Here is a 19,929-nt window from a genome sequence, read left to right on the forward strand (position 1 = left end):
ACGAATTATATACGATATTTAATGCTTTTGGAATTTTAAATAATTCATACTACAAATTTGGAATATTGGCATCTTCTTTAGAACTTAACAATTTTAACTTCCTTTGCTATATAAAGTGCATTAACTTCCGTAACAATTAATGTTACGGAAGTTAATACACTTCTTTGATGTACTTTGCTGAGATTGATAGTACGATTCTAGTTCCAGAACATGTGACATGGCTTTGTCTAATGCTGAAGTCGGCAGAAACGGTGGAAAGAAAGGGAATAAGGAGAAACAATTAAACTTTCATGGACAAGGAAACAGAAAGGAAAACTATTTGCAATGACTCATGAGCAATGATGAGGAGGGTTATTTCACCGATCAAAAATGTGAGCGCAAAGCGCGAGCTAAAACTTGTGTATAGTCTAACCTGAAAACTTGAGATTCTAAGCATTTTTTGTAAAAATGATCAGGAGGATATCTGAATAAACTATTAATGTGAGTATAAAGTGCTAGCTGATTTTTTTTAGTATTCTGACTGAAACCTTGACATTCTAAACAGTGTTTATACCAATTACAAGGATGGGTATCTTAATTGATGCGACTGTAAATTTGTTATGTTTTGATCTGAAAACAATCATTTTTGGACGTTCTAATTTGAGAACAAGATATATATCCAATAAACAATTATTGAAAAGGTAAAACGCGCGCTTTTTGAAGTTTAGAACCCAAAACGGCACATTCTATTAACTTTTTGTAATTATAAAAAGGATGGATGTCTTGCTAAGGAACTGATGCGCAGCGAGTGCAAAGCGCTAGCTGAAAATGTGTCATTCCAATATAATAACAGACATTTTAAGCACGCTTTTAAATAAAGAGGATATAAATTGAATAAATAAATAATTTCATGCAATAGAATACAAAAGAACAAGTGGGGGTTACATGTATGTACACCATCAATCAACTCTTTTAATATTCATGAAGATATGCATAGACCAAACTGTTCCCCTAAAATAATGCAAATCTTTAAAATGGCATAACTTCGTTATTCCTTGTTCGATTTTGATCATATTTGCAGTATTTTATTTTTTCATATTATTATCTGTTCAGAACATTTTTTTTAGCCCGGATGACCCCTTTAATGCGCATGAAAAGAGCTGAAATATTTGATATAGGTCTACCTACATGAAAACGTAGAAAGGGGTATTCAAACACTCAAGGTTTGTTGGAATTTATTAATGAAATACGTATTTCGATAATCAAACATTTTGGCTATTCATCATTTTTGTAAATCATTTTTGTAACAGGATGCGTAATTGAGTATCTCGATGAAACAAAATAATGAAACAAAAATCTCGATTAGATCATATAGATTCCATTAATAATTTATGTATTTCTGATATTTTAGCCTCTTGTTTCATTTACCTCACATTATTATTCGTTTCCCCATGTCCTTTTAAATGTTTTTTTCTTTTTTTTTTCTCTCTCTCTATCTTTTTTGGCTATTGGCAAGCGGCGGGATTCCTCGTAACCCAGAGAACTCATCCTGGTTACGGGACTACGATTGTTATATTTTGTTTATTGCCAAAAACTTATAAGATGAACAACAATTCTGTGGCCCTGTTATTCGGTTTTCTCATTCCAACTTTGAACAAGAACAATAAAATTACAGTTTCCGTTTCATGTTATGTTTTCACATTTTTAGGGGGTGGCAAATTAAGCTATATGCGCTCCACATTGATCTTTATTTATTAAGAAAAGGTAATACGAATACCTAAATATGGATTTTCCTAAGGTAACAATAAATATTGCAATTTGTAACTTGATTTAACTTCCGTAACGAAGATTGACAAGGGTAAAGGCCACTCGATGATTTGATGGTAAAGTATCTTGGGATTCCCAGAATTGGTCATGCATTTCTTAGGATCTTGCTTAGGATTACTCGAGGCCAGAAACTTTTAAGATGAACTACAATAATGTGGCCCGGTTATTCGGTTTTCTCATTTTAACTGTGACCAAGAACGACAACAAAAATGACAGCTGTCCGTTTCCTGTTCTATTTCTAACATTTTTTATTTGGGGGAGATTAAGAAATGCGTTCCACATTAATCTTTAAAAAAATTATATACGAAAACCTTGATATGGATGTTCCTAAGCTAACAAAATAAGTATTGGAACTTGTAACTTAATTTTAACTTCCGTAACGAAGATTGACAGAGTTAAATGCCATCGACTGAATTTAATGGTAGACTATCTTTGGATTCCCAGCATTGGTCATGTATTGCTTAGGATCTCAGGTTATGGATGAAACTTATTTTAAGGGTGCCTCATTCAAATTATGAACATTATACTGAACGAAAGATGTGCAATGATTTTTATGGTACTTTTTGTTATATGTTATTTGGTAAAATCCTACTTCTGAAAAACAATATTGAATATTTATCCATCTTGAAAACATTTTGGCTTCAGAGATAAAATTGTTGATACCACACTGAAAATAAATTGTGTGCATTTCAATTCCAATCATTTCAAAAGTGATTTAATCGAATAACATAAGTGGGCAATGCTAACGATTAACCTCCGTAACGTTGATATACAGTGCTCGAGTTAATCCGGTCAGTACTTCAAATTGACGCAACAGCGACTTGCCCCTTTTCTGTTGCCACTTTCTCACACATGGTACTTTCACAATATACATCTTTCAACCCATTCTGTAGACTTCATTTTTACGATTTTCCCCCCATCAATTGGTGGATTTTTCTGACAATGACCCAGGTTCGTAATTCCGAGGGTTCGTCAATCCGAAAACGAAATAAGGTTCGTAATTCCGAAGGTTCGTTTATCCGAAAACGAAATAAGGTTCGTAATTCCGAAGGTTCGTTTATCCGAAAACGAAATAAGGTTCGTAATTCCGAAGGTTTGTTAATCCGAATACAAAATAAGGTTCGTAATTCCGAAGGTTCGTTAATCCGAAAACGAAATAAGGTTCGTAATTCCGAAGGTTCGTTAATCCGAAAACGAAATAAGGTTCGTTAATCCGAAAACGAAATAAGGTTCGTTAATCCGAAAATTAAATAAGGTTCGTATTTCCGAAAATGAAAATAATTCATTTTGGTAACAAAAACGATGTTGTCATTACAAGATTAAACGATATTATGCAATGATAGTAATAACGATCGATGATATATGCGTGTGTTGGGGCCAAAGCATGTATTTCATTAAGAATATAGGCGCCCTGATCAAGCATAGGCTAATTTCGATTTTATCTAAGCAATTGCTGCCTGAGCAAATGGTTTAATTGAAGATGCAGGGGATCAAGTGTGTTGGAAGCGTGCGAGCAACCTCTAGATAATAGGATTTGTATTGGAGGGGATGTCATTTTTAATAACAGCTTCTGCTGGTAATAAAAATAAAAATAATACGAATAATGATCGTTGTGAGATGTTGAAAGCGCGAATCGCAAGCTCAAACTAGTAGACATTTCATGTAACAAGATGCGACGTGAGCATTCGGAGCATTTTTTTGTAATCGTGAGAAAGATGTGTATCTTTCTAAAGAATTAATGCGAGGGCGAGCTGTAATTTGTTTATATACTGACCTGAGGTCCGTTGCATGAAACTTTTTACCTGAGAAAACTCAGGTTGTTTTTGCAGGAGTTTTTGCCCTGTGCTAAAGTCAATGGCGGAAATCAGACTAACCTTAGTTTTCAGTTTTTACCAGAGTTTTCTCAGGTAAAAAGTTTTATGCAACAGGCTTCAGAAAGTAATCTTTTAAGGACTGCATTTAGTGATTCATGAATAGAATATATATCTCACGAACTAAATAATGAGAGCGCGAACCGCAAGCTTAAATTTGTGATATTCCAACCTGAAAACTGGACATTTCATACTTCTTTTTTGTAACCAGGAATAGAATGAGTTCCTCAATAAACAATACTTGATGCGAGCGAGAAACGTGAGCCAAATTTTTCCGATTTTCCAACCTGAAAACTGGACATTCTAAGCATTCTTGTAAAAAAAAAATAATAATAGCTGGGAGAATAGTTTTCAGAACTGAAGTGGCTTCCCTGGGTATATAATATCTATATCAATATTATCATTCTGGGCCCACATGAAATTTCCAAAATTTTGAGCACGTGATTCGCTCGCAAGATCTCACAAGGATGCCCTTTTAACAGTAATTGACCAAAAAGGTGAATTTTACATCTTCAGATTTGATTTTCCCCCAAACCGCTTGCTCTCTACGCTCTCAGAAATGAAACGTAAATATATAACTTTAGTGATCACTCTAAGAATTGTGCTCAATTTAGTTACCACAAAACACACAACCTCTGTACACAATGATAAAATTTTAATGGTGAAAATATCCGTTAGCACCAAATTGCCCCTATTGGCCCCTTTTTTTTTTGTTTTGTTCCGCCGCCATTGGTTAAAACACGCATCGTCTTCATGGCTAACTGCAAAAAGTTCTTAAAATGTCCCCTTAGATCAGGTCAGAGCTTATATATTTAAAAATTCTGTTCGCGCTTCTTGCTAGCAGATATTATCTAAATTTAGTTACATAGGCATCTCGCTTTGAAGATCACAAACATATTGCCCATCATATTAAAAAAATATATAGCTCGCATTATTAAAAAAGGGTTTATCATGTTATTACATATTTACTTTATTTTATAAGGATAAAGCTAATTATTGACTGTTAGGACTACCCTTTCAAAGAAACAAACAAAAATCAACTTTAAACTGCCGATCAAGGAAAATATAGCAAAAAAAATTGCCCCCCCCCCTTTATTTGACGAAAGTTGGATCCGCCGCCGGGAGGGAGGCAGGGGGCATCAAAAATGAAATAAAAAACAGGGGAATTAGTATTTTCCAAAATGGGAAAGTTCCTTTTTCAAAAATAAATATGCTGTTTTTCATGTTTTTTTTCGAAATAAAACTCTTTTTAAAGTATACAAGTTAAGTTAAGTTTTCAGGCTGGAATATTGAAAATTTTCAGCTTGCGCTTCGCACTCTCATTCGATTGGTGAAATATGCATCCTAAAGAGGTCACTAAATGCTTTCTTTAACAGGTTCCTTTTCTGGTCAGTATGTTTAAGCTCGCGTTTTGCGCTCGAGTTAATTCTTTAGTTAGATGCACATCTTTTTAATGACAGCAGAAATCTGCTCGGATTTTTAAAAACTAATTTTCATTTTTTATTGAAATAACCTAAAGTTTTAGCTTGTGATTCACGCTCGCAACACCTCGCAAAATTGCCATTTTAAGAATAATTGACCACAAAAAACGTTATACAACTTCACCTTTGAATTTGTTTTTCCAAGCCGCTCGCACATTATACTCTCTCCCGAAAAATAAAGCCTAAATATACATTTTGCCATAATAAGAAGTCACTTCAAAAAAGTTTTTCTCTACTTAATCACTATCAAACACACAATTGCTTCAAGCAGATGATAATCTTAAGGTGAAAATATCACCAAAGTGCCCATTTTGACGCATGAGTTTCATTTTTTGGCTTTACCCCCAACGAAAATTCGTTCGGCCGCCCTTGCCTTCCCATGCTCATAATAATTGAACGGCAACAGTGTCCCCCGCCCCCTCCCCTTGCCTCTGCCTCTGCTTTCCCGGTTTTCATTTTTCGGATTAACGAACCTTATTTTGCTTTCGGATTAACGAACCTTATTTTGTTTTCGGATTAACGAACCTTATTTCGTTTTCGGATTAACGAACCTTCGGAAAAACGAACCTTATTTCGTTTTCGGATTAACGAACCTTCGGAAAAACGAACCTTATTTCGTTTTCGGATCAACGAACCTTTTTTCGTTTTCGGAATAACGAACCTTCGGAACAACGAAACTTATTTCGTTTTCGGATTAACGAACCTTCGGAACAACGAACCTTATTTCGTTTTCGGATTATCGAACCTTCGGAATAACGAATCGTCGGAATTACGCCACAAATGTTCGGATTAACGAACCCTTTTTCGCTTTCGGATTAACGAACATCGAGGTATAGGCAATTTACGTGTTTCCGAATTACGAACCTTCGGAATTACGAAGCTTCGGAATTACGAAGTGTAACCACTGCTACTACTATTACTATACTACTACTACTACAACAATGACAATGACAATGACAATGAATTTTATTCTTGAACGGCCCCGCCAGGGGGCATGGAAGAATAACAAACAAGTAAGATATAAAGATAACACAGAAAGCATATATATACTATTTACAAATCATGAACTTCATAAGGCAGACAACTTCAATTAACTAACTAATGATCAAATACTATTACTAAATAATAGTTAAATAGGTTCTTAATGGCAAACAGTGGCAGTAGTATCTTTCAAAATATGTATACAATGTAAAAGGAAAATAGTATGAAGACATCAAAATCTGGACATAATGATTTGACAGAATCGTGATAATTTCTTTAATACATTTTTGTTTCTAGAATTAAAAAGATGCTTCATTTTCAAAACATTCGGTCGACGAGCATAAAAGGAATTAATCAGAGCTTTCCGATCTGTTTCAAAAAACGGACATTTAAAAAGGAAATGAAACTCGTCACCAAACTAATACAACTACTACTACTACTACTCCTTGAATCTATGTTAAACATGATGGTTGATGAAAATGTTACCTGGGTGTGCACAGTACATGTTAATTTTGCCCCGTGCTTCCTTTGGCACTCTGGCGTCATATTCTGGGTGATCACGTGTTAAAAACTTCATTACGTACTGAACGAATTCACCTGTATTCTCGGAGATTTGATAGGGACATGCATGGCGAGGTATTGACGGGCATGTGTCATCACCAAACGCACCTGTTAGATCATAAGGTAAGGTAAGAAATAAAGAAACAACTACATGTTGGATGGAGGAGGAAGAAAAAAGAATAAGACAGAGGAAGCAGAAGAAGAAGTAGAAGTGAGGAGAAAGTAGTAAAGGACAAGAACAGTAAAAGAGAATAAATGATAGGATAAAAAAGAGAAGAAAAAGAAGAAGAAAATTCTCATAAGAAATTATAAGACATTTTGGAGTCAGGACACAAATACCTGTTTTGGTAAAAAAAAATACATGGCCACCAAAGTGTATAAATATGTATGTATGAATTAAAAATGTATGCGGCAAAGTTTTCTGGAAGAAATTATTTCAATTGCTTGGAAATTAGCAAAATAAGCATGGCATTCCAGCAAAACATCGGGTCTTTTTCCAATCAATAATAATACACTGTCCTACATGTACTTATCAGATTCTGTGATCCGAAAGAGTGAAATGACATGTCCATCGTAACAAAATGTTGATATGAAAAAAGAGAAAATTCAAAAAGCATCGAAATCGGATGTTAAATAACAAAATTATGACATTATAAAGTTTCACTTAGTTTCACACAACAGTTAAATGCAAATTCTGGTCGGCATGCAAATGAGGACACTGATGATGTCATCTACTCACTTTATGTGGATTCGAATCAGTGATAGGTCAATACGCCATCACGTGACCATAGCTGCGAGGATCGCATTTGTTATATTTTAGGTTTTGACGTCACTCAGGGAATATACTGCGTTGTATTTTCAATTGCGGCGCTATATTCACTAAGGTGACGTCAATCGCAGCATACAAGCTGCGTATCAAGGTAGTTTATTTGATGTGCGCGCTAATGTTAACGCGTCGATTGCATGAAGAACGCGCTTGATGTATTTTCCCCCAAAAAAATCTATTAAGACGTAGATGGATCTGGGGAGCGTTTCATGAAAGGACTTGTTGGACGTTTTATCCGACAAGTCCTGTTTTATCCGACAGTTACTAAAGTAACAGTGCTTCTTAACCAATCAGAATCCAGGATTGACGAAAATATTGATGAAACGCCCCCCAGAGCTGTAGCAAGAATTTCGGGTTTTAGCCAGATGATGAATGTAATTTCTGATGGCGAATCCACATATACTATATAATATAACAGATATTGCCTGGTCTATCGTTTTAATAAATAACATTTCAACTCCCCTCCGAAGCTATATTTCTCCCTCTGGATAATATTTCCCCTCAGCGCTGCGCACTTCGGGGCAAAATATAATATCTTGGGAAAAATCTAACACCGTCGGGGGAGAGGAAATGTTATATTCGAACTCTAGGTAGGCAATATCTGTATAATATTTTTTTATATGAAATATTCTCTTTTTCTCCTCATTGTCAAATGAAACAACAATTAAAGCCTCCCCGAACATGTTGAATCATTTTAATGATTTTATACTATATGGTTCAGTCAAGTTGGTCCAGATAGTAAGGGACATTATCGTCTATCTCATTTGCATGTCACCGAGCCGTGCATATCACTGTTTTGTGAAAAATAAGCAAAACTTTGAAATGTCATAACTTTTATTTTATTTTACACCCGATTTTGATGAAATTTTTCATCGTTATTCTAGTTTTATTTTTCCCAATTAATTCAAATCAACATTTTTTTCTGGAGTGGACTTGACCTTTAAAGGAAATAGCTTACCGTCAAAATGATGATTGAGTAAGGAGAATATCACGAATGTAACTTTCGAAGAATTCTTGAAAGATAAAGAGAATATGAGTAATTGATAATGATAATAAACATATATGATGAAAATACAAACACAGCATTTGATCACGATGATGAAAATAATTGTAAACTATATACTACTGGGCCATTATTGGTCATGACATATCTTGAATTTAATTTTTCATAAATCTTTTTTAAAAGGAGAGAGAGAGATTCAAATGTTATATTTAGTAAGCTCTCATTTGGAAATATTTGTGCTGTCTCCGATGTGCAGGTACAGGGTCAGGGGTGAAAACAGATAGATTGATAAAGCAATGTTGAACTTTTTGGCGCCCTGGTCCAAACCTTTCCATTTCCACTCTACGTCACTGCTATTAGGGTGGGGTCCGAGGGTGGATGTCAAAGCCATGTTAAACCTTATGGCTAACCGCTATATTTAATCGAATTACGGATATAATTATAAAGTACGGCATCCCGGTTGTGTTTAAAGTTCTTTTTTTTCTTTGGCCTATCCGTTTTTCTCATTTTCCAATAAACTTTTGACTCATTCCATTTTACCTTAATTTCCCGCGTTTGTTTGCTATTTTGCCATCTTTTAAATCTTTTTCCCTTTCTTAGTAATCATGCTAGCATAGTATTTTAGAATAAGATGAATAACTGTGGAGATAACTGATAAAAGTCTGCAAGCGTATCATGCACGTCAGAATGAATCATGGCTGCTACCAAGGTGGTCGCCGTGATGTTGTCGCAGTTAACCAAATAAACCTGTACAGTGTTATCAAACTATATCTAACTGGTCTGTTATTTGCCTTCAAATTTACTATTGAAATAACTAAACAAAATATTCATAACAAAATTACATGATCTAATGGCTTTGTAACTTTTGGAATCCTCCGAACTGCAAAACTATTGCTTATTTTCCATCAAGTGCAAGTATCGTTCGTAACAATAATTTAAAAGAGGCATAAATATGTTTACCAGATACGTATCCATACAATCAATTAGATTATATTTTCATTCCTTTCTTCATAATAATGCTATTCTGATGAAACCCCGCCATTCGACCATTATCAGCTACAAGGTCCCCAACTTATTGTTCTGTAAATGTGCATGCAACGATGTAATGAGTATGAGTATGATATAGATTTCATCATCATCTATATAATCGATACAGGCCTTATTGTAAGAATTATATTTGATCAGAATAATTCATTTGATAAGCAACTATCTCATCATCGATAGTCCTTCACGGTGAGATTTTGCGCCAACCAGCCCTACCCCGAATCTACCCCTCCGGATCCTGGCCCAGGCGCGGATCCAGGAGGGGGCCGAGCCGGCCCCGCCCCCCCCCCTATTTTTTGACAACCTGCAGAAAAAGTGTACTCTTTATCTTGATAGAAACTACGAAAAACAGAAAGAAAAGTAAGAAAGAGGTATTATACCCATGATGTGTAACTTACAGTCTCGTAACGGCCGGCCCGACCCCGAAAGGAAACAAGAAAAAGGTTAGGGAAACAATTGTAAAATAGACTTTATATGAAAAATTTCGCTCGCGCTTCGCGCTCGCATTGCCTGTGTAATGAATCCCATTCAAGAGGATTAAATGACACTTCCTATTATATCCACTTCTGAAATCAATTTGTCCACAATATTCGCACATCAAGCTTTCATTATTTTGTTTGATTTACACAAATTGTTATATCAAAATTCTCAGCTCGCGCTGCGCGCTCGCATTGTTTGATTTGTGAGATACCTATCTTCTTTGGAAATTCTTTCCAAAATTTGTTAAAATACTCTTTTATCATGTCAGTATATCAAAAAAAATTCAGCTCAGATGCTTCGCGCTCGCATTTAATTGCTTGAGACACACAGCTTGTTCTTTATTTCAATAAAAACGCGCTTAGACAGTCCAGTTTTCAGGTCGGAATATCAAAAATTTTGAGCTCGAGCTTCGCACTCTCATTATTTATTGCTGATATCCTCTTCATTAATCACTAGAAACAGTCCTAATTGAGTCCCTTTTCACGTTACTATAATCAAATTTCGGCTCGCGCTTCGCGCTCGCATTGTTTAGTTGGATACTTATCTGTTTTTCATGATTATAAAAACTGCTCAGAATCTTCAGTTCTAAGGACATAAAATGTCAAAGAATTTTAGCTCGCGCTTCGCGCTCGCATTATATATTAAGACCACATGAGATACCTTATCTTGTTTATAACAATAAAAACTAGCATATATTTCAAACTTCAGTCTTTAGTTAGGACTACCCCCTGAAAAACCAACCAAAAAAATCAGATTATAGCGGCTAATCGAGAAAAATTTTGATGAAAATATTTTCGCCCCCCCCCCCTATTGGCGAAAGCTGGGTCCGCCCCTGTGGCCACATCTATTAACTGATGCATGGTATTTATCCATTACGTACCATATTTGCTAATTCTAAATCAAATTGATAATAATGAATGATTTTATATTATAATAAATGTACATCAAACCAAGTGACGATTAGCTCAACTGGGCATTAGACCAATTGGTCATTAGACCACTTGGCTATTAGACTAGGTGGTCATTAGATCAAAGGGATATTAGACAAAGTGGAAATTTGACTGAATTAAAAATAGACCAAGTGGAAATTAGACCAAGTAGTGTTAGACCAACTGTGAAATAGACTAAATGGTTTAAAGGACAAGTCTACCCCAACAAAAACTTGATTTGAATAAAAAGAGAAAAATTCAACAAGCATAAAACTGAAAATTTCATCAAAATCGGATGTAAAATAAGAAAGTTATGGCATTTTAAAGTTTCGCTTATTTTCAACAAAATAGTTATATGAACGAGCCAGTTACATCCAAATGAGAGAGTTGATGACATCACTCACTCACTATGTCTTTTGTACTTTATTACATGAAATATGAAATATCGTTATTTTCTCGTCATTGTCATGTGAAATGAAGTTTCATTCCTCCCTGAACACGTGGAATTCCATTATTTTAACATTTTATGCTTCAGGCAAGGAGGTCCTAATCGTCAAATTCGTAAAAATTGAAATATTGTATAATTCAAACAATAAAAAACAAAAGAAATAGTGAGTGAGTGACATCATCGACTCTCTCATTTGGATGTAACTGGCTCGTTCATATAACTATTTTGTTGAAAATAAGCGAAACTATGAAATGTCATAACTTTACATCCGATTTTGATGAAATTTTCAGCATTGTGCTTGTCTGATTTTTCTCTTTTGATTCAAATCAACATTTTTCTGAGGTGGACTTGACCTTTAAGCCCATTTGCTCATTAGACGAATTGGATATTAGACCAAGTGGGAATTAGACGAATCGGATATTAGACCAAGTGGGAATTAGACGAATTGGATATTAGACCAAATGTTATTAGACCATCCGATAATTCACCCTGCATTTATACTTACCATTTTGATGAAGGCCCACTTCCGTCCGTGATATATAAGAAGAATCTGGTATTTTGTCTTGTCCGGTCAGATATAGGCGGCCGACTACCCCCACCATGCAGATGTCAAGTGAAACATCATTTGCTTATAAAAAAAATTGATTAAAGTGTATTTTACCTTGATGTAAGCGTACTAGGGTTAATTATAGACCCATGTCATTGCCATACCTTGTACATCTATGTTTGAAAGTTCCTGAGAATCTAATTAAGATGGAACGTGCGCTATACAAATTCTATGTGTTGTTGTTTTTCCATTAGGCTATTTCGTTTTGAAGTTCTGGATGAATGGATGGATGCGGAAACTACCTCAAAAGTTCATCGGTGTAAATTAATTGGATATCACATTATTGTTGCTCAATCTATTGTGATGCTTAGCTGTAATCATTGGAGTAGCCAACGATAATAATATTATACATGTAGCCAGTGGCGGACCGTGGCACGGAGGAGATACTGTTCACAAAGAATACTGTGCCCCTTCAATCATTTATCTCCTTCGGGTCACGGTCCGCCACTGCATGTAGCGCATGATTATACAATGAAGTGCCTTCAGTGAAGTGCAGTGCACTCGAGGTTTTGAAGTCATGCGCAGCGCGCATCATCTGGAGAAACTGAGTGTGCAATAAAGGGTAACTTCACCCTGAAAAAAAATTAAAACGAATATTGGTGAAGAGTTGAGGAAAATGCATAAAAGATTAAGTGACGTCATGTACGCGTAGCTGCCCAATATATTATGCTAGGTAACAGTCATAAATTTCTCTCTTTTTTATACTTAAAAGAATATTTTTCAGGAACAGGTGTGATCAGTTTTTTTCTATATTCAGACCCAAAAAGGGACATTATAAAAAAAATTGTAATCATGATACGTACCTGTCTCCTAAAACAAACAATGCGAGCGCGAAGCGCGAGCTGAAATTTTTCAAAGGACTATTTTCTTAGGCATCCATTAAGAGTATATATATCTCAATCAGACCTCAAGAGGGGGCATTCTAAAGCTAAGACCATATGTATTTCACTTACCAAATGATGCGAGCGCGAAGCGCGAACTGAAAAATTTGTATATCCAGGTCAGAAAAAGAGACATTTAAGGACTGATTTTAGGAATTCATGAAGAACAGACATACTGTATCTAGCCAATCCACTAATGCGAACGTAAATGGAATTCTAATAAACCTTTTTAACCTTTGATGGATTTTCCTCAAACCTTTCACCGATTTGCTGGAATACCCGTTAGCAAAGCATGACAATAATTAAAACTCAGTATAGTGTTTTCTAGGTATACAAATCTCAATATTTAATTGTTGCATAATCATACACTCTGATAAGAAAGTTTAAATTGCGGGGATATCTACGACATTAATCATATTATGATCACATGGTTTTTTTTGTCATGACAATACTTGTTGTAATACTAACTTAATCATTAATTAAGGTCAACCAATCTTGGACGATATTAAGTGAAGAATTGTAATGATAACCTTTGAAATTCAGAGATGAGAAAAATATTCATGAGAAATATGGAACAAAATACTTAGATACGAAAGAACATACATTACATACAAGAAGCCCCCTCCATATTTTTCATGCATATTTTTTTTCATCTCTGAAAATATATTTGATCTCTCCCCTTTCCTGGTCTGTAGGCTTTAACATTGTTATATATATCAAATGTTCTCAATGCTTTGCATTCGCATTAGCTAGATACTCGCCATGTTCATAATATCGGAAGGTGCTTGGAACGTCCTGTTTTTTATGGTCTTAAAACAATAAACACTCATTGCAAAATCAGAGAAATCAGGTGAATATTTATTCAATCAATAATCATTAAAGCAAGAGTGTTGAAATGTTTACAGTGCGTATCTAAGAAAAAAAAATTCCTGGAAAAGCAATAACATTATTTTTGGAAATATCGAGAAGACTTTTTGATATTAATAAAATTCCATTATATCGACATGATCGAAGGGTACAAAAACGCTGACTCTTTTTATCCACAACGTCAACATCGCAACGGAGAACGATCTGAAGTGCCATCACAATCAATTACAAATGATTGATGAGAACGTATAATGACTACAAAAAGCTTCTCGCACTCTCCAGATTACTATCATGAGGAATATATTACCATTCTACATATTAATCATACCTTTTTACGTAATGTAAAACCAAACAAGAAAACAACTTATTTTTATTTATATATTTTGAGAAACTTAAAAAGAATCGAATTGATAAAGAGCTGTAAAAACATTATTACAGTAACAAAAAAAATCAATTTGATACGAAAACGGCATAGTTATAAACCCAACCACGAATGTTTAAGAACAACCGAATATTAAGAAAAAAAAGTGCTATTAAGCATGTTGGCGGATATTGTTTTTGATCAACTGCTCCATAATTATATTGTTCTCGCGATCCTTTCACCAGTGAAAAATATTTGGTAAGGATAATAATTCAGGTCATCCAAAACGAGAAAATCTTTCCTAAATTCACTTTGCCTCTTGACCTGCTTCTTGACCGGCCGTTTGACAAAATGTCCGCGTAGTTGGCCACCGTCTCCAAAAATCATAAACATAAGTGTATAATTGTTTAACATGATGAGATACCACTCATGATTTTAGCATTTCGTATATCCCATGCTTGTATATTTGTGATTATATCTCTCTTATGAAGTTATTCTAGATAAACAATTGGTCAGTTCGTGATAATGTGAAAAAAGGATCATTTCAATAGGAAAAGACATCGCTGCTAATAGCTCCGTATAGTTTTCTTGTAACTCCGTATATTTTATTTATTTACTTTCATGTGCAGAACTGCGCATGCTCATGCTCGTTATTTTCTCTCAACGTTGAACTGCCTATGCTCCCTGACTTGACCATATCCAGATCGATCATCCGCAAACAATAAATAATTAATAAATTACAAGCTCTCGCTCAAAATTGTGGAATTTGGTCTACATTACAATGCACAAAATATAACTCCGACGGCCATTCATACAGAAAATTAAATTTTGGATAATCATACTTTACAAGGTCAGTCAAGATCGGATACTAAATTTAGAGCATAAATTTTAATTAACATGCACGTTTTTATTTACAGTTTGAGTGCAACTGCAGCAACGACCAACGCAGCGTAGCGGATCTCTCAAGTGCAGTCGGGTAGAAGCCTCGCGCAGCCAATCCAGGAACTACTTAGCATTTGCTCGACAGGTCTAGAGTAGGACTAGGTCCGGCAACTTTAGATTTGGTCTAGATTGGTTAAAATCAGCAAAGAACAGGTCCACAAGTTAACGAGGGATATCAAACAAATGTATCAGGCGTTTCTTTCGAAAGCATAGTGGGAATTATTAATCCTTAGATGGACTGGCGATGTACCTATTTTTCCATCGGGGCTTCGCCCCTCGGGAAAAATAGTAATTGCCACTCCAACCTCGGCTAAATTATTCCCACCATATTTTCTAAAAGCCTGATATATTTGTGCAATATTAAGTGAACTATCTTACAATATGGTATAGAGTGTAACAAACTTTAGAATTTTGAATAACACACAGTGCTGCAAACTTTCGCCACAATCTTCAATTTTAAGATACCTCTCTAGCTGAACATTTACATTCGCACTACGAAATACAAAAGATAACGGAGTAAGTGATGCGCCAATGCTACGAATCTATCTCGTTGTTCATTGGTAATCATTAAATAAGGGTGATCATCAGAAATTTGAACATCAACTTCATATCACTTATCGTCGGTTATTGGTAATAAGTTTCAAGCTTGTTTATCTCATGCTTCGAAGGAAAGATATTGGCATTGGGATGCTTCTGAACCTACAGCACACGATGCACATCATCACCTCCCTAAAGGATCGAATCCTCCTGGCATAGATGATAGGATTGATGCAACTGTTGAACAAGAGCAGTACCAGTAACCAATGCTCCACAACAGATGAGTTAGGAATGTACAGACATATGGAGTAAGGAATGAAGCACACCATAAACGCAATTAGAATCACTAAAAGGTTCTTGGCAACGGTGATCATCTTCCGGTTTACTTGAGGCTCTCTCAGCTTCCCCGATGATCCACCACATTCCTCGATCGATAGACCTTCTCTTCCAGAAGATGTGGTTTGCGATGGGTTAGCAACATTGATCGTGTGGTCCGTATCACTTCTTACTTCAGTCTGGGCCGTCGTAATGACATCCCTTTTGGATGACATTTTCTTCTCTTGGTGTGCTACAAACCTCCATATCTTTATGTAGACGGTCAGAATAATGACAAAATGTCCAATGATCCAAACTCCTATGAGAAACTCGCTTGTGTATTCGGAGAATGGTCCAATCAGGAATAGGACGCCGCAGAAGACGATGGTTAGTATCCAGGAAAGGATGATCATGATTAAGATATTCCGTGAGCTCAACAGATTCGTAGACTTCTTGAGGTTTTTAGTGATAAGGTACCAACTGGTGAAACCAATTAGTGCATGAGTGTTTAGGCTCAGCATGGAGGTAAAGGTGATGATAACCGCAATGGCTAACAACCAACCCGAGTAGTGTAGTACTTCCAGACTCAGTATAGACGCAGCATAGAAGATCAAAAAGACACAGGTCAACAGATCAACCATTGCCAGATTCATGACGAACCAATTGGTGGTCGTTCTCAACTTGCGAGAGAGAATGATCGCGAGGATGACTAGGGCGTTTCCAGTGATTCCAGTGATGCTGATCACCATGAAGATAACAGAAAAGAGTATTCTATCTGCGTAGTCCGGGTTACTGCTACCATCACCAACAGGACCGCCAGTTGATTGTGTAAAATTTGGTATAATGAGGGCGTTGTAGTCTGCCATCTCTGATATCTGAAATGACAAAATGGGTCAGTGGAGCAAGAAGTTTTTGGTCAAAGATTTGTTAAAAACTATTTTGATAATTATACGTGATATGTATTAAGTTGAAGGACAAAGATAAAATACTGACTTAAAAGAGTAAGGTCAGACTATTGACAGTTTGTTTTGGCCTGTGCATTGCGATTTCATTGTAAATCAGAATTCTGCGTTCATTTATTACTACCAACGATTTCACGGTGGTTCTAAAGAGAGTGTGTCTATTAAGAATACGTCTGCAGTAGAATATTAGTTAATCAGAACATTCCAAATACACTTGGATAGTAACTCACTGGTTTACGTCGTCATAGTTATATTTCTTTATTACACTTACCACTGATAATCAAACCCGAATAAAATTCCTAACGATGCTATCTAGCTGCTTCGGCCAGAGCATATGGAAATGTCTTGAAATGCTCTTCCGTGAAACCCTGACAACTCAAGTTGAATTTAGGTAGAATCTGGGATAAAAGACATCTTATATAGGCCTGTAGCTGCCTACGTCCGTAAACCTTGAACAGAAGAAAAAGATCATGTCTAGCATGTTGGATCATAATACCTGTTTTCAAATCGTCTCATCCATGAAAATGATATCAATCCGGAAATCTAGATCATGTCTCCTGGCAAATATCCGGGTCAATAATTTAACCTAAAAAAAATGTTTGGACCAATGATGATTGAAAACGATTTAAAAAAACTTATGCATTTCATCTTCAATCTGTATAAAAAAAAAACGAACTTAATCGTAATATCACAGGAAACAAACGAGGCAGATTTGAATCGTGTAATATAATGGGGATGTCATTGACCCGGGTCATGGATATGAGATTGGTAGGATTGAGCGGAGGTACATTCCGATTTTGTATGCCAAGCTTCAACTTTTCATTTCACCGGAAAGTCTTTTAACTTCAACCATGTTTGAAAAACATGAATTATTTCTCTTAACTGAAATCTGTGCTAAAGGTTGCTTCTTTATATCATATCATCGCTTGTCTTCATACTGTGAATTATTGATGATATTTCCTTTATTCTAATTTTGTATAGGTATTATGGCCTTACCAGTCTAAATGTGTATACTGTATTTCACATGGTCATGACATAATTTTACTGCAATATAAAAAGAAAATGATTGATAATTGTAATTAATGACAATGATGATGATATCGGTTTAGTTAGCAAGGGTAATCACTTCAGTTATGACACTTCTCTACCGGAGGGATCAGCAAAACATTGTATGTGCAAGATTGCATGATGAAGGTCCCATTTTTTACGACTTTGGTACGAGGTCCATGGTATGACTCGCCTAGGCGTTGAAGTACGACCCGCGTTGATGAGGTGACCGCTTTACCACTGAGTCACTAATAAAAGTGACACAAATAACAGACTAAATCAAAATTTATTTTGATGACTGAACTTTTTAAAGTAGTTTCCTTGCATGAAATTCCAATATAGCTTCATCTCGCTCTTTGAACTTTTCGATTCCGTCACCTTTGGATATCCCAGAACGCTTATGGGGCATTGCAGGAAACTTGCGATCAATTTCAAGTCTATTTTCGTTGCCTGAATCAATCATATCTCTTGTAATTAATTGTAAATTTGTGATTGATTACCTATTGGCTTCTTGAAAAAAGGAGTGTAATATGATTTGCTACAGCTACAATTGATATACTAATTGTAAAATTGTAACAGAATATTTGCGATTGATGGCAAATATTTTCTTACAACACCCCCTTATTCTTTAAAAAATAAACACTATGAAATAACTTCAATCTTTTGGGGCGCTTCTGTCGGCTGCACCACATCAGTATGATACACAGTGATTTGATGTATAATTTTATTTTCATAAACTTCCCGTTCGATTTGGCAGCTTCATCCGAATCTTAACTAAAATCTGAAATATCCCAAGTTGAGGAAGAGTGGTGGTATAGGTATGGATATTCACAAAATACCATAACTATAGTTCCAACAAAAATCTAAAGAAAGGGATTGTTTTAAAAAGACATGATAAAAGGTAACGTTTAGTTCCTGTTTATCGTCTGAATTCATGGTCAATACCTTTTTAGATGATAAAACATTTGAACCTACTCGATTTCATTTTATTTCGGAAATACACAATCCTCTGATGATAGTCCTATATCCGGGTCGCGAATGATATTAGCCGATGTAGCAACCACCCTTCTTCCTCTATCTCTCTCTATCCTTCCCTTTATTTCTGTCTCTCCCCATGCTCTTAGTCTATGTGTCTCTCTTTACCACTCTATCTTATTTTTCCTTATTAAGTACACACCCACACACACCCAACCTTACACACACTCTATTTCTTCAGGCCATATACCTACTATTCCCATACCTCTTTCTATCTCTCTCTCACTCTCTCTATTTTTTCTCTTTATTCCTCATTTTCATCTTGCGTTGCCCCTTCCACACAAGTTTGTCTGCACCTTCATATTTTTCAGCACGACTTTGTCACACCCCCCCCCCCACTTTCTATTTTTGCTTGTCAAATTTATGCCAGCACGTACCTCTGTGAAAAATCGTTAATAGGGACCTGGCTCCCTTGTACTATATTCTCTTCCCCTTTGTCTTTTCGTGACATTCGCCCAAAGTACTATTCTAATGATTTTGTAAGTATCCCGCTGCATTTCCTTTTAGTTATTTCCTATATTTTCCGTGTTCTAAGATTATCTCAATTATAAAAAAGAATCAAGAGGCTTTAGCACACAAAAATAAGCTATGTTCCAAAACTAACATCGCAGCCAGTCTCGCTATTAATTGTTCTTTGACATTCTATAATACTCAATCGAATTTCCAAAACTTTACTCTATTTAGATACCAATATTTCAACAATTAAATATGTTTAATAGAGCGGATATGAAGATATATATTATGATATCGGATATCAAATATACAGAAAAAATCATAAGAAAGGGCGTTTGTGAAGACTACAAAATTAAAACATTTCTTTGGCGTGCCATTTCATTTGACTGAATATTTATGAAGGTACTTAATATTAATCAAACTGATTTAAAATGGTGGATTTATACATTATTTATTTATTCATTCATTCATTCATTCGTGCATGTATTTATT

At 35.5% G+C, this 19,929-nt stretch overlaps 1 protein-coding gene across 1 annotated transcript; it reads right to left on the reverse strand.

Annotated features, from left to right (window-relative positions):
• Window positions 1-14,357: 14,357 nt before the first annotated feature.
• LOC121423335 (octopamine receptor beta-2R-like) lies at window positions 14,358-17,367 on the reverse strand. The gene is made up of 2 exons (XM_041618688.1): window positions 17,174-17,367; window positions 14,358-16,815 (listed from the first exon to the last, which is right to left on the reverse strand). Exon 2 carries the CDS (start codon window positions 16,804-16,806, stop codon window positions 15,739-15,741), a length of 1,068 nt encoding a protein of 355 aa, XP_041474622.1. The 5' UTR covers window positions 16,807-16,815; window positions 17,174-17,367; the 3' UTR covers window positions 14,358-15,738.
• Between the last annotated feature and the right edge of the window lie 2,562 nt (window positions 17,368-19,929).

This window comes from Lytechinus variegatus, chromosome 10 (genome assembly GCF_018143015.1).
Source record: "Lytechinus variegatus isolate NC3 chromosome 10, Lvar_3.0, whole genome shotgun sequence".
NCBI lineage: Eukaryota > Metazoa > Echinodermata > Echinoidea > Temnopleuroida > Toxopneustidae > Lytechinus > Lytechinus variegatus.

Bases quoted from the DNA above. Each gene is read 5' to 3' on its own strand.
- LOC121423335 (XM_041618688.1), bottom strand. From the start codon at position 16,806: ATGGCAGACTACAACGCCCTCATTATACCAAATTTTACACAATCAACT.